A 15,715-nucleotide genomic window follows, 5' to 3' on the forward strand; every position below is an offset into this window, starting at 1 on the left:
GTACAGAAAGCACTGCTTTCTATCCTTACACACAAAATGACATGAAATTCTTAAAATTTGAAACAAAAAGTTTTTATAGTGTTAACATTAAATCTTCCTTGGAAACCTGACTTTGAGATCATAAATACCTTCTTGGAGTACATCTTTTAGAGTTATCCTCTCCCTGGATATTGCTATATCCTTCACCTTAGCTTTGGCCTCCAAAAGAGTGACGCTTCTCAGGTCGTTCTTCTCTATGCGCAAGGTAGGATAACCTGAGGAGCCAACAAAGCCAAACCAAGAAATATAAATACCCTTATTAAGGCATCAGGGTCAACTAGACCAGTTAGAACCTCAGAACTAAAGTCATGGGAATGAATGAATGTTAAGAACCATTAAAGGAAAAAAGCACACATGAACAGGGAGAAATTACTTATGAAGGCTACATTAAATTTTAAAGAAACACTTTTCCACCTACCCCAAAATCTTAAAAAGCAGAATTTAAAATAAACACTAAAGGTAATATTACATTACCACCACTTCAATTGCCTTTCAGCCAAGTGAAACAAGCTTTGATTCATGCAATTTAATTTAATCCCTCTTAATAGACTGTTTCTCTCCCAAAAGATTTTCTAATATAGTCTCTTAAAAAAAGAACTTTTCAAATGAAGAGATGTTTGTAAAAACATCTTTTCTAACAAAATATATAATTAATTTAATCATTCTGATATTCGTAGAACCTAGTCATACCACTGTGAGGTTGGTATTTTTCAGTTCCCTTAACTCCCATTTTTAATACGATGAAAGCAACAACAAAATTTCTAGCCATAAATTAAAATTTTCATTTAAAAAATTAGAAAAATTGGAAGATCTCATGTTAGGAAGGGGGAATTGGAATGCTATTTCTAATGATTTATTTGCTTTGGTAGATATCGGGAAGAAAAATCCCTGAAGAATTAGACCTAAACAATGACCAACAATGGCTGCTGAAAGCACTACATAAAAGGGTTTGGGAGATTTCATAACGGATGGATTCTGCAGACAACACCTGATTCCAGTGATCAATAGTTTGATCAAGCTATGTCTCGGTGTGTGAGTATTTGTGTGTTTATTCCCTCCTGGAGTTCTCTTGAGTTTCTTGAATCTGTGGTCTGTTAAGTTTTGGAAAATTCCGGTCATTATGTCTTCAAATATATTTTTCTGTTCCTTTCTCTTTTTTTACTTATAAACAAATGTATTTCCATTGAGTTTTTAAAGTTATTTGTTTTTATCATATATAATAAATGAATTATCTATCTACTTAAGGTAATATCCACAAAAACAAGAAAATTTCTTATTGATGGTAAAAAAGTTTTAATAAATAAATGTATTTTCACTGACTTTTTTAAAAAAGCATTTTGCTTTTAGCATATATAATAATTGAATTATCTACCTCTTTATGGTTGTATCCACAGTCACGAATTGACTCTAATGAGCAAAGCCTAACATCTAAACATTAAAAGCAATGATGTAGTATGCTGAATAGTATCTGGACTACTTTCACATCTTTCCTGAAGAGCACATATTTTCTTTTGTTGTTGGTGATGATAAACTGCTGTTACTTCTTTTAAATTTCTTTTAATCTAGAATGCCCTTTTCTTTTTCTTGCCACTGTCTTATTAAAGAAACCAGGTCAATTATCCTGGAGGATATCTGGCATCCGCTTCCTCAAATATCACTTAACTTGTTCCTCTATCCCTATATTTCTTGTAAACTGTAAATCAGTTCTACAACCTTGATTAGATCCAGGTTACAGGCTAATGGTTGGAGGAAGATGGGCAAACAAGAATACTCCATGGGTGGTGCCTCACATCTAGGAATGCAAAATACTTAGTTGTCCTCCTTTTTGTGATGCTTGCTATTTCACTAGTGGATTCAGGCCGTGACAGTCTGATCCCTCAAATGGTAAAGTTCCCATTTCCCTTTGTTCATAGGGTTTTAAACATTAACGATCTTTTCATGAATCAAATATTTTATTAGGGGTTGCAAATGTGATTTTCTAATACTACCATTCCTTCCCTATTTACTAGCTGGGACTCTTCTGTAAAGAAATATTTTGCCTCATTCACCAGCACTATCTAGTTACTCTGAAACACAGTTCATGCAGCCAGGTGTCAGAGTGCCTCAGTTACCTCTCATAATGATCAATTTTTTTTAAAAAGTATCATTACAAACTCATGGATTTTTCCACATTTTATGTTACAACCCATTGCTGTCATTATTCTTTAGATGCTTAAATTGTTCCATTTTGGGGACCAGCTTCCTTGATTTTTGGTTCAGCAACATGTCCCAGGTTTATCTCGTACATTCCTGACCCAGTCTTGGAGTTATCCCTTTCTCCAAAGAATCCTGGTTCTTTATAATGGGAACAGTATTGAAAGACCTCAACAGGGCACTGGGTGAAGAACAGAACTTCTTAGTATCAGTTTACTAAAGAGTAAATGTCAGCCCAAGGAAAGTAACAGTTAATTGCCAACAAGAATCTAATTAATCAATAGCATCACTGAGTGGGGCCCTGACTTATAACCCACCGTCTATCTTGACGATTACATTGTTTCTTATTTGTATGGTGAATGAGTCTTAATTATGCCTACATTATACTCCAGGAATGATTATTTCCCCCTGAACAGCCACATGTTAAAGTGTAAAAACTTTCATTAAAATCCTGTTAAAAAAAAAGAAAATCAGATCCCATGCTCTCAATGCTGATGGCAGCTAGCATCCTATCATGATTAGAAAACAATGCAAAAGTCCTTACCACAGCTGGTAAGACCATCAAACAATTCATTAAAATCCAAGTCTCTGTCTTAATGTAGCTCAATGGCTTATTCTGATTACCTGAAAACCTTCCTTCTGGATTTATACAAAACTGATTTAGTAGTCCTTTTAATATAATTAGTCTATGGAAATCTCTGCAAAATTAAATCTAGCAATTAAACTTAAATTTTATTTTTAATACTCCAATTTTAGAATGTTTCAATGTTCTAGAAAGCAAAAGTTAAAGATCAAGCCTTCTGCACTCGTTAGATACTATGTACGTAGTATGGTACACACCTCCCATAAGCAACTGACTATACAGTACCTCTGACGGACAGACCACAGACCACTTTAGTAATCACGTTTAGAATTAAATTAACTCTTACTGGTAATAGGAGTTGCATTATTGGGTGTGTCGGCTCTCAGATACTGGGTCGTCTGGGTAGATGGCTGAGACAGACCTTTGAAACCCCAGACTTACTGCTAAGAGGGAAGCAGGGAGTGTTAGGGATCTACTGACAACTATTAAAACCACTATCTATTAGGCTGGTACAAAACCACAATTACTTTTGCACTAACATAGCTACATTACAAGAGGTAGAAAATGAACATGTACATTTGTTAGCATTTAATAGTTTAAAAACCCGTCTAAATAAATTATCTCATTTGATTTTCATAAGCAATTTAGTTTTGGAGATATTAACTGTTTTAGCATTGAAGTTAGAAGTTAGGGCAAAGAATTTTCCTCAGAGCACTTACAATTTGTATTTCTCTATTTTTCTGTGTAACTTATTTACTTTTTATTTATTTGTTCATTCATTCATTCAACAAATACTTGTTAAGTGTCTACTACATGCCAGATACTGTGCTGGGTGCTTGGGGATATAGCAGTGAACATTAATAGACAAAGTGAACATAACAGACAAAGATCCCTACCCTCATGAAGCCTGCATTCCAGCAGGGATTTCTTGTTTAATGTCTGTCTCACCCAAGCAGACTATATATAGAGTCCATGAGGGCAGGAAAAGTGTCTGTTTGCTCACATCCTCCTACGCATCAAGCCAATGCCCAGGACAACAAGCCCCAAGTGGGCCCACATGAGCCTCAGCTCAGTGAGAGCTTAATTAATTATTGAATCAATCAACGAAGAGAGAAAACCATACTTCCTTGGAATAAAAAGGCATAAATCAGACAGAAAGGTTGCTTGTGGCATGAGCTGGTGATATATAATGAAAGAAGCAAAGAACTATTGGTATAACAAAATGGTTTTTTGCCTCTCTACTCATTCTTCATTCAACATTCATTTAACTGATACCAGTAGGCACTGGATAGAGAAAGAAGTAAAGAGAAAGAAAGGAATAGTGCAGGTGGTGGGGTAATGGAGATAATGCACAATGAAGACATTGCCAAATAACAAGTTCAAGTACCCCACAAAAGAGGAATGAACTTTCCTACAGTCATAACAGGGAAAGACGTGTGGACAGGGTGCAGGTCAGTCCCTCTGTGGAAGGACTTGAGAGGGAATATGGAGAGAAGCTTTGTGTCTCCAGGACAGATTCACCTTGTGGTGTCAGGAGAGGGACAGCCACACACCTGGGCTCCAGCTGCCCCTGCCTGGCAGGAGCTTATCTCAGGCAGTTTTATTCTCTGCCCCTTAAAGAAGCTGTGTGTGTAACAGGACTCTGGCTCCTGAGAGCCTGCAATGGAAGAACTCTCTACCATCCCTGTCCAGTAATTCTCTGGAGCCATGGGTTCCATCAAACCTCACAGGGCCATTGTGAGATTAAGGGGATTAATGGATGTAGAGCACGGGAACAGTGCCTGGCATCCAGCAAGTGCTTTATACAATCACAATACTGAGTCCTTACAATACAGCTATTATAATAATGACTCTCTCCTGCTGCTCTGCCCTGGTCCCAGCAGCTCAATCCTGGAAAAGTTATTCTCTGTAAGCTTGTTTCTTCATCTTTAATACAAGGACAGTATCATGCCCATAGGGTGGCTGTGGATGCCAAATAAGGTAATATGTGTAAAGGGCTTGGTACAGTACCAGTAAAAAATAAACACTCAATAAAATGGTACCGATTGTTACCTCAGTGACCTCTACGCAGAGAGAAGAAGCAAGTGTCTCTTAACTGCTGTTAGATTACTGGATGGGAACATTCTAGCCACCACTGTTAGCTTGCCTGGCACGTAATAAATAATGGCTAATAGAACAGAAAAGAGCTAAAAAAGAAATTGTCCATCACTACTAGCACACTGCACCTGTCTGAAAACAAAAATCAGAATAATGGCACTTACTAAATGCAGTGCTGTGTTCTAAGAGTGTGGTATTTCATTAAAACAACATTCCTAGTAAGTATGTGCCATTAATATCTCTGCTTTATAGATGAGGAAAACTGAGACATAAAGAGGCCGCATACTTACTTTAGGCCATAAAGCTAATAAGTAGAACAGCCAGAACTCAGAGTCCATGCTGTTAACCACTGGGCTATGCTCTGAAAACACGTGATAAAGTAAGTTGCTTTTATTCCAGCAATGTCTGGAAACCTTCACTTGCAAACTAGAGAACTGGAAACAGTTCATGGGTGGTAAAAGATTATTTCAGCAGGCAGAGGTGTATGCCCCATGGAATCTGAAAGGTCTTGCACAGCTCTGGTCTATGTGGGTTCACAGCCCTAGCACACACGCAAGCATCCAAGTGTGTATCAAGACTGACTTCTAAACATCACGTTCTTGAATGACTCCTCTAACCACTTGTATCCTCTGAGTCCTATCAAAATGTTCCTGTTGCCTCATCTCTCCCTCAGTGCTTCCAAATACCATTTCTTCCTCAATTAAAACCTAAATCTACTTTCAACACAAAATATATTCTGAAACACCCATGTATTTCTCTTTTCATTCTTATCTGCTTTCTCTTTTCTCTACCCAGGTAAATAAAGTAAAATAGTGGGAACAGAGAGTAAATAGGGGCAGGTATTAAATCCAGCCAGGCTCCCTGTCCCCTTAGGTTTTTGTTTATGCCACAAACATGCTTACCCACTGTGTGTATGACACTGTTAGGACTGGGGGATTCAGCAATGACTATGACACACCGCTCCCACACTGAAGAAAGCTTATACTCTAGAGGAGAGACAAGTACACAAAAAGTGATCTTAGAAGGAAAAGGCATAATAATTGCGACCAAAATGAGAAAGAAGGAGAAACAAAGAGAGAGAAATGGATAGTTGGGAGGCTTAGAAGAAGCTTCTTGAAAGAAATGGCAATGAAGTTGAAATATGAAGAATGAACAAGGACTGATGGAAAATGCAGGGAGCCCTGTGGGCAGAAGCAAAGCATGAACAGAAGTCCTGAAGGGCAAAGTGTAGGAAAAAGTGACAAATAAGTAATCAGCTGGCTGAAGCATTAAGTAAGGACACTGTAAGAAAGAGAAAGATCCAAAGAATATGGAAGCTACGTATCCACATAGAGGGCATTGAAAGCCAAGTCATGAGGCTGGGAATGTCTTCAATCAGCAACTGGGAAGCACTGAGGAGGGAAACCAGAACTGTGTATTGGGAAAATAAACCTGTGTATCACTCAGTCTTTACCCTCACCCTATCCTGGCTACAATGTTCTCCTCATCTCTGACTCACCCAGGCTGGGACAAACACCTTTTATATTCCCACACTATAATATACATATCACAATCATCAACTTCACAAACTTTTATAATTATGGGTTAATGTCAAAGATTAAATATTTGAAGCCATAAGGTATGTCATTATTTTTTTTCCCAGCACTTAGCATAATATCTAACCCAATGTATCTCAAAGGCTACACATTAGAATCATCCAGGAAGCTTTAAGAAAAATAATGATGCCCAAACATCACTCCAGACCAATTATATCAGAATCTCTGAAGGTTAGACCCAAGTACTGATATGTTTTGAAAGCTGACCCAGGACTCTAATGTGTAACCAGGTCGAGAACCAATGGATTAAATCTCAGCAGGTTCTCAATAAATGTTTGTTTACTGGATGGATGGATGGATGGATGGATGGATGGATGGATGGACGGACGGACGGACGGACAAACAGATAATGATGGAGGGACGAATTAGGAGACGGAAACAGGGCTATTTTAAAAAGGTACTAGGAGTCGGGAATAGAGTCATGTCAAAGGCAATGGGAAAAAAAATGTGATCTCCACCTCTTCCCCATCAACTAATAAAGTACAATTTCTGACTTCACAAATTTAAAAAATAAAATTAGAGAAACACAACAACGGTAATAACAAAGACAGTACTTCTTCATTTGACTGGGGCTTAATCATTCTCCCTCCTTCCCCCGCACCACTGTGTGTGGCTGGCTGAGGGCTCCCATCTAAATAAATGCAAATAACTGCTTTTATTTTTTTTCTTTTTCAAAATATGTACGATACCTGTCATCCAGTTCAATCCTTTTCATACTATGAAGGTGCAAAACAGCTAATATTATTGCTACAAGAAATATTACTGCACAGCAAACCCCTACACTGATATAAAACACACGCGTAGAAGTGGTTGGAGCTGCATGTACAGGATCATCTGAAACAAAAAGGAAAAGCACATTAAGCTTTTTATTCAAATATCATCAATTGCTTTGTGACCCAATATACACAATGATTATCCTGTTCTTTGTAAAAGATTTTCACTTTGTGTGACCATTCTTTCCTAAGATCAGTTACTAGTAGTGTGTGGATGTTAAGCTCACAAAATTTTTTAAATGTTTTGTTGTAGTTTAAAAAAGGGTTTTAAAAAGAACTTTTGATTAATGAGCATAAAATCACAAGTGGTAAGCATACAATAAACACCTATAGCAGTGCTGTCCCAGAGAAAATTCTGCAGTGATGGAAATGTGCTGTCCAATACAGGAGCCACTGGCCACCTATGGCCATTACGCACTTAAAATGTAGCTAGTACAACGGAGGAACTGAAGTTTTAATTTTATTTCGTTTTAATTAATTTAAAGTTAAATCACCACGTGGCTGGTAGTTACCATACAGGACAGCACCGATCTATAGGGCCTCATACGTCCTCATCAGCGATGCATGGAGTAGAGGGATCAGACACCTCTGTTGCCAACCACCAGTGACTCACAGCACAGCGAGTTATGCCACACAGCAACCCACCAGTTTAAAGAATGACAACAAATGTTTAATCTTTTTCTCTTTAGATGGTAACAAATTATTTTGCTTATCTGTTTCTAAAGATAAATGCAGAAAAACAGGACTCTAGTCATGAAATAATATTCAGCTTTTATTATTCAAAAAGAGAGAAATAAAGAAAGCCTCAGTAATAGGGAATATAACTCAAAGACATAATCACACACAGAGGCAAACAGAGAAAGAGATACACAAAGACAAAGGTACAGAGAAAAATGAGCGAGCAGAGTGGAAGACAGAGAAATAGAAGCACAAGTGCAGCTTCAAGTTAAGTTTTGATGAGGATAATCCACATAATAATTCTACTGAACAAAACCTGAGGAATTTGGGTTTATCCTAAATGAGATGGGAAATCATTGCCCAGGTTTCAAGCAAATGACACACATTGTCCTACTTGAAGAAAACAACGAAGATGAGTACAGTGCTGTGTAAAGAACGCTGCGGAGGGGAGCAAGAGCAGAAGCAGGAACAAGTGAGAAGGTTACTACAGTCCAAGAAAGAGACCGCAGTGGCGTGGGCAAGGATGTTATGGTGAAGATGAGACGTTAACGGATTGGTTTGCAGAGTCAACAAATCTTGCTAATGGATTATACTAAGGTAGCAAGAAAAAAAGGAATCAAAGCTTTGGCTGAAAGAATTAGGTGAAGAATAGTACCTTTACAAAGATAAAAAAAAAAAAGCAAAAAAATAGGTTGGGGAAAGAGAATCAAGAGTTTGTTTTCTCCAAGAGTACCTAGCACACACCTACATGCAGATGTCAGGTTGATAGAAATACAAGTTTGGAGTTCTGGGGACAAGTTAGGACAAAGATAAAGCTATAGCTTTCAAAAACTTGGAAATAAGATTGCTTCCTAAAACTCAAACTTTGAATCAACAAACAATAAATCAGAACAGATGAACGCAAAGAGACAGAACGGCTTCTAGGGCATCTAGACTTGACTGCAGCCTAAATGAAGTCATGAATTTCCTCAAGAACGCCGTGGGCTATTTGATGTTGGTAGGGGTGCAAAAGGAAAGGCCCAAAGGCAGATAGTGGCAGTACCTATCCAAGCACTCTCCAGGGCACAGAAGAGGACACTGCTCTGCTGGGCAAAGCCCCCAGATGCACCCTGATGATCACCTCCATATTCCAGGCTTATCTATGCACTGTGCCCAGTCCCTTGCTTTGACCTTTCACCTGCTCCCACCTGGTCACCTTTCAGGTCTCAGATGAGATGTGACTTTCCTCAGGAAGCCGTCCCTCAGTCCTTCAGAGGAGACTACATGGCCCTCCTCAGAGTTCCCAAAGCACCTGCCTTGTCACGGTTTGCCACACCACGTTGTTATCCTGCCTATTGCTTTGTCCAGCTTCTCCATTACATTACAAGCCTTTGAGAGCAGGGTCTGTTTTGCTCAGAGTTTAATCCTCTGCCTCAAACACACCACCTAGCACATCATAAACTCTCAATAAATGTTGGATGGATGGATATAGAAAGGGAGGGAAGGAGAAGGAAGAGACAGACAGAGACCAAGAATATGCAATACTCTATTCTCTTTGTGAGAAATAACATCCTACTAGCATAAGAAATGGGTAAAATCACCAACATTTAAAAAACAAACTGGGGGGGAGTGATTTTTTTTTTTAAATAGTTGTTTTCTTCTCAAAGATAAATCCAAATGAAACATTCTAGAAAAGTAGAGTATCTCATAGTATTGTACCTTTAAAAAAGGGTTACTTTGGGATATCCAGATAATTTGTGCCTCCTGAGGTGATGAAAAAGATAAAACAGGAAGTACATACTACCATCTATGAACTATTCTTGTCAAGAGTTGGTCTTAAATCTAATCAAGTATGAAATATAACTACCAGTTTATAGGAGAGAGAAAAACACATCAAATGACACCACAGGGACGCAGATGGAAAACTGACTCAATGGGACAAATGGATCAATTTCCTTAAAAAATAAAAAATATTAAGGGGGGGGATTTCTGATTAATATAAAATACATGTCAACCAAATACAGTGTGTGTAGACTTCATCTGGACCCTAATTTAGGAGAGAAACTAAAAAAAGACAGTTTTGAGACAGTCAGGTTAATGTGAACATTAGGAGATATTAAGGAATTATTGTTCATTTTGTTACATGTGATAAATCAAATACAAGTGAATAGGTGTTGGGTGACTGTGGGTTGTTTTTTAATGGCCTTTTAAAAAAGATCCACAATGAAATATTTCTGGGTGAAATGACAGGATACCTGGGATATACTTGAAAATATTCTACCCCTTCTCACCCACCTATCCACATGGAAAAGGAGGAGGGATTCAGTGGAACAACAGTGGCAAAATGTTGGTCATTATTTAAGCAGGTTGCTGGTCACATGGTGGTTCATTAGAGCATTCTCTCTACTTTTGTATTCCTGAAATCCTCCCCCAAAATTTTAAATTTACTTCTACGAAGAGAATCTAATAACCTTTTAATATACTGTTATTAAAACATTCTCAGGAAAAGTAAAACTCAATGAGGCATACATGTCAGAAAAGGTAAAAAGCAGGCTAAGTTACTATCTAAACACAACCATTACCACAAAAGTGAAAATCTATTTAAGTTTCTGTTCTGTAAGTTTAAATAACAAGGTATCTTTAAGCTTACATTTTCACCTAGATGAAATTAGCTGGGGGTTACGTCCAGGTCACAAATCAGATTTTCTAACTTTCTGCTAAAAAGATGAAGATCTTACTCATATTTTATGCTCATCTTTTAATTGTGACCATTTGAAATGATGTGATATGAATTCTTGCTTATAAGTTTTTTTAGATCAGTTGTTATGAAATATGTATGAATTTTACTTCACAAAATTTTTAATATTCTAATAGTTTTACCTGACCAATCTACAAAACATCAGTGAATTAAATAGCTAGTGTCATTTATCTTTTGACAAACTGGAAATCACAAGGCCTCCAAGCTTCATGAAATCATGTTCATTTGCAATCAACCGTTTTCATCTCTAATGACAGAGAAGGATAATACAGAAACACTTACAAATAGTTCTGCTAGTGTTTTTGTCCAAGGCTGAAGTTTTTACTTCTTCAAGTTCTGAATTAAGAAGGAGATATAAGATGCTTTAGAAACTCTTTCTTGTCCATGAAAATGCTTAAATATTATAAATTACATTTTCTGAATTTCCTCTAACATAGTTTTATGTTCTATCAGAACACTGCCTGAAATAAGTAACAAGGTATTTATTTGTGGCAAGATAATAACAGATTACTATCCTTAAAACCATCACTATATGCATCAATCAATAGTTTATGCCAGCATTAACCAACGGGTGTTCCTTAGAGGTGCTCAGAAAAAGGGTTTCTGTGGTCAAGAAGTTTGGGGACAGCCACATACTATAACCTCTGTGGAGGGTCACAGAGCATAGTAGCAGAGTGTAAAGGCTCTAAGGCATTCTACAGTAATGAAATTTGTCTGATCCAGTAATTCCCAGCCTATGATCAAGGAAACTTTTCTTGCCTGTGACACCCATTAACATTTGACATGGTACAGATACGTTTTCTGTTGCAGATCGTTTTCAAAATGTTGTAGAATGGAAAACCAGATAAATATATTAGGGTCACATATTAAGAGTCATGAATGTGGGGACGGCCCGGTGGCTCAGGCGGTTGGAGCTCCATGCTCCTAACTCCAAAGGCTGCCGGTTCGATTCCCACATGGATTGCTGGTTCAACTCCTTGAATCCCACAAGGGATGGTGGGCTCCGCTCCCTGCAACTAAGATTGAACATGGCACCTTGAGCTGAGCTGCCGCTGAGCTCCCGGATGGCTCAGTTGGTTGGAGCACGTGCTCTCAACCTCAAGGTTGCCAGTTCGACTCCCGTAAGGGATGGTGGGCTGTGCCCCCTGCAATTAACAACGGCAACTGGACCTGGAGCTGAGCTGCGCCCTCCACAACTAAGACTGAAAGGACAACAACTTGAAGCTGAACGGCACCCTCCACAACTAAGGTTGAAAGGACAACAACTTGACTTGGAAAAAAGGCCTGGAAGTACACATTGTCCCCAATAAAGTTCTGTTCTCCTTCCCCAATAAAATTAAAAAAAAAAAAAGAGTCATGAAGGTGAACTGGATGAGTGGGTGGTCATCAGTATGACCACCAAATAAAAAGAGTGGCATTATATTTAACTTATGTCTAAGACAGAATAGAAAATTACACCACCTGTTAATTTTCATGTACATATTAAAGAAAACGGAGAAGGCATGGGATCAATCTGAGTATCTGCTGCTCATCAACCTTAGCAAACCAGCAGTGGTGGGCTCCACAGACTACATCACATTTGGCCATCATCCTGCCGTTAAGCATTAAAGATGAAGCACCATGGTATGGTCACGACCTACCTCCCCTAGGGGTCAGGAACCAGGTATTCTACACTCCTCACTGACTGGTGTGCAAGTTTAGGTGGTCCCTCTAGGGCCCAGTCTCCTCATATTAATTATATAATGACCAGTTGAACCAGCTGATCTAAAATCCACTTTGCCTTTAAAATTACATGAAAGTAAGTACGTACTGAATACACTAGAACTGAAAAATGTATCAAAACACCAAAGCTAACTCTCTATATTAAAAATGTCCATTCTAATGTAATACAGCTTTTTTACTGCATTTATCTGGACATTAGCCATTATAACTCTCTTGCAGGCCTGAAGTGTTTTCCCAACACTCAGCACTAATTTCAATCAGGAAATGTGTTAAGAGACAGTTTGACAATGACACTAAGAGCATGGGTTTGTATCCCAGCTGTACCACTTAGCTGTGTGACCTTGGCGAGTTGGTCAGATTCTCTGAGCCACAGCTTCCTCTACAGATAATGGAGCTAATGAGATACTGCCTAGGGTTATTAGGATTAAATGGGTTTAATGCATGTAAAGCACTTGGAACACAGTAACTCAGTAAGGTTAGGGTTGTTTTTTTTTTAGGATTTATTTTCTTTTTCATACCCACTGTAATTTCTTGAGTAACAGATTATTCAAAACCAAATACTACTAACATTTATTAAGTAGCCACATATGGTATTCTCAGCTTTAGGCTAGAGTCAATTAATCTAAAAAAAAAAAAAGCACACACACAAAAAACCCTCTTAAACAGGTTATTATGTCCATTTTACATATTTAAAAAAACGCTGAGACTTAAAACTAAGTAATTTGTCCGAAGACCCTGCCAAGAGTAGAGCCATAATTCTAAAGTCTTTATCACGCCCCAGGGAAAAGCTTCTGCATAATAGGAACTTTATAAAGGAAACACAGTTAACACTCCATTTACTCAGAGGCACCTATCAGAATTACCTGATTTGTACTTTTAATACTATTCCACATTCCTAATATAAAGTGCTCTAACGATTCTGATAAAAGATTTTAAGAGAGCAGGGACTAAGTGCGGCCTGAATGACATTACTGGCTATGAACTATTTCATCTGTTAGTACTCTTTCTTTTCTCATTTGCAACTATAATCAAAATCTGATTACAAATCTGTAAAAAAGATGACAAAATCTATTTTTGACCTTCTCGCATCTATGTAAAACACAAACTTTGATAAATAAATTCCTTACTTTTGTAGCACATTTTCCTTCGCTTAAAATTTAAGACTGTAAAGTTTTTTGAAGAATTTACTGTCAAGTTGAGCTGCATTAGTATCATAACCTCAGAATCTACTTTGCCAGTACAGGAAAGCTCGACTCGAAACACTGTTAAAAAAAAAAAAAAAGAAAGAAAGAAAAAAAGAAAAAAAATTTTAGTTTTCTAAAAATCAACATAAATGCCCATTAAATATTTTAGAATTATTTACTTTTGTTGCAATAAAACTAAAACTAATACGTTTACATAAAATACTCAGCAGAAACTTTCAGAGAACTTGTCTACAGACTACACAGCGAAACACGCCAAGACATAAATGGGTAATTATTTTCAACTTTTGCTCATTACTTTCAATATATCACTTTGTCTTCTAAGTCCTCTTACTATAATATAGTAAAGCTATAGAATCGTACGGTAAACCCTGCCAGCTAACCAGTCACATCAACGGTGACAAAAATTACTTGATAAAAAGGAAAGACAATTCACCACCAAAATACAATATGTATTGCTCTTAATCAAAAGATTTAAAAAGAAAAAAACCTGTAAACAAGTCTGATAAATTCTCAACTATGAATTAAAAAACAAACTTTTCAAATAGAAATTGACTTTAATCAATTATTATGGCCATGGAATAAGACTTTGGTGCACGTAATTTTTTTTTCAGTCTTCCAGTTTAAGATTCTTTTTCTACAAATTTAGAATATATCTGTATGAGCACATGAGAGAAATGAATATTTCTGAATTTCTTTACTGACCCATAAAAATTAACCAGGCTTCCTATGCTTTCTTAAAACTTAGATTAATATATGTCAATAATAAAAGTGACTAAGGCTGCCAGAAAAAATTCCACAAAACTGCTTCGGCTTATACTTTCAAGTTGAAAAATTTTTCATTTTCTTACAATCTCACATCTTCAGGGGACTTTCTCAAAGGCTGGTTCAAAAGTAGTTAAATTGATATAAATATGACACTTAAATCATTTACTCAGACATGCCCTGAGTTCCTATCCCAGGCCAGATGCTATGCCAGGGACCAACAAAGGGTAGAGAGCTGAAAAGACAACTCCTGCCCTCAGGGTGGCCACAGGCTAACAGGGGGGGACAAAGATAAAGAATTACAAGATAACAGCCATCAGTTCCAAAACAGCAAATACAAGCTTCTATAGGGCAGGAAGAACAGAAGAGTTAAAAACTGGAGGGAGAAAAGGAGGCAGGAAAAGGACAGTGCAGATTTTGAGTCTTGCAGAATATGTAGTATGAATAGGAGTCTAAAAGCAGAAAAGATGGTTTCAAATACAGAGGCCAGCCCATGTACAGGCATGGAAATCAGAACTGCACGGAGTGTGGAACTGCTGGGAAGCCCGGGCAAGTGCAGCAATAAGGCCAGACAGGCAGGCAGGGGCAGATGATAAACATACAGCACACTGGCTGGAAAGTCTGGATTGTGTTCAGGTGATGGAAGTGGGGGCACTGATGGGCTTGGTATCACATGGTCAGATGTGAGTGTTCTGTGATCACCCAGGCCACAGGGTGAGAATTATAAGAGAAACAAGACCGGACACAGGGATCCAAGAGGCCAGTGCCAGGAATGCAGAAAAGGAGATAAGGAAGAGCTGAGCACAGACAGTTCTAGAGGGGAGGGAAAAGAAGAAATGATTTAAAACACAGTGCAAATAATCAATATAAAAATTACTCTTCAAAGTACTTATACATCGTATGCCTATCACGTAAAATATACTACACAGCAGTACAGTATATAAACCTTTCTTCTGGGGATATGGGACACATAGTTGAAAAGAGTATCTTAATTCTGTCTTTAAGACTCACCTGATAAAGTGCGTGGAACTTCCCCCTGAGCAGAAATGTTGACCTGGGGCATGTCCATAGCCACAAAATTGTCTACTTGGAATCCCAGCTTATATTCAACCTGTAAATCGGAGAAATAAACAAACTGGATCTGTGATAACAGCTTGACTTCACTGATTAGCTCATTAACTAACAAATACATGAGTCTTCCATATGTACAAATAATCCAGAAGTTAAAAAAAAAAAATTCCAAATTATCAGAAACAGACCTAGGAATTTTCAACTGGATAAAAATTCAATCCAGAAAGTCACACTCTACTTCATGTCCAGAATAGTACCGC

General features: G+C 37.7%; 1 protein-coding gene across 1 annotated transcript in view; it reads right to left on the reverse strand.

The window, feature by feature from the left end:
- The window catches only part of RYK (receptor like tyrosine kinase), an 82,803-nt gene that overhangs the window by 31,032 nt on the left and 36,056 nt on the right, over positions 1 to 15,715 (reverse strand). Inside the window, exons 3-8 of the mRNA XM_074314085.1 lie at positions 15,396 to 15,495; positions 13,545 to 13,679; positions 10,978 to 11,031; positions 7,171 to 7,341; positions 3,162 to 3,251; positions 129 to 254 (exon numbers count right to left, since the gene is read on the reverse strand). Of these exons, the coding sequence (XP_074170186.1) occupies positions 129 to 254; positions 3,162 to 3,251; positions 7,171 to 7,341; positions 10,978 to 11,031; positions 13,545 to 13,679; positions 15,396 to 15,495 (676 nt within the window). The remainder of the gene's footprint in view (positions 1 to 128; positions 255 to 3,161; positions 3,252 to 7,170; positions 7,342 to 10,977; positions 11,032 to 13,544; positions 13,680 to 15,395; positions 15,496 to 15,715) is intronic.

Source organism: Rhinolophus sinicus, linkage group LG10 (genome assembly GCF_036562045.2).
Source record: "Rhinolophus sinicus isolate RSC01 linkage group LG10, ASM3656204v1, whole genome shotgun sequence".
Taxonomy (NCBI): domain Eukaryota; kingdom Metazoa; phylum Chordata; class Mammalia; order Chiroptera; family Rhinolophidae; genus Rhinolophus; species Rhinolophus sinicus.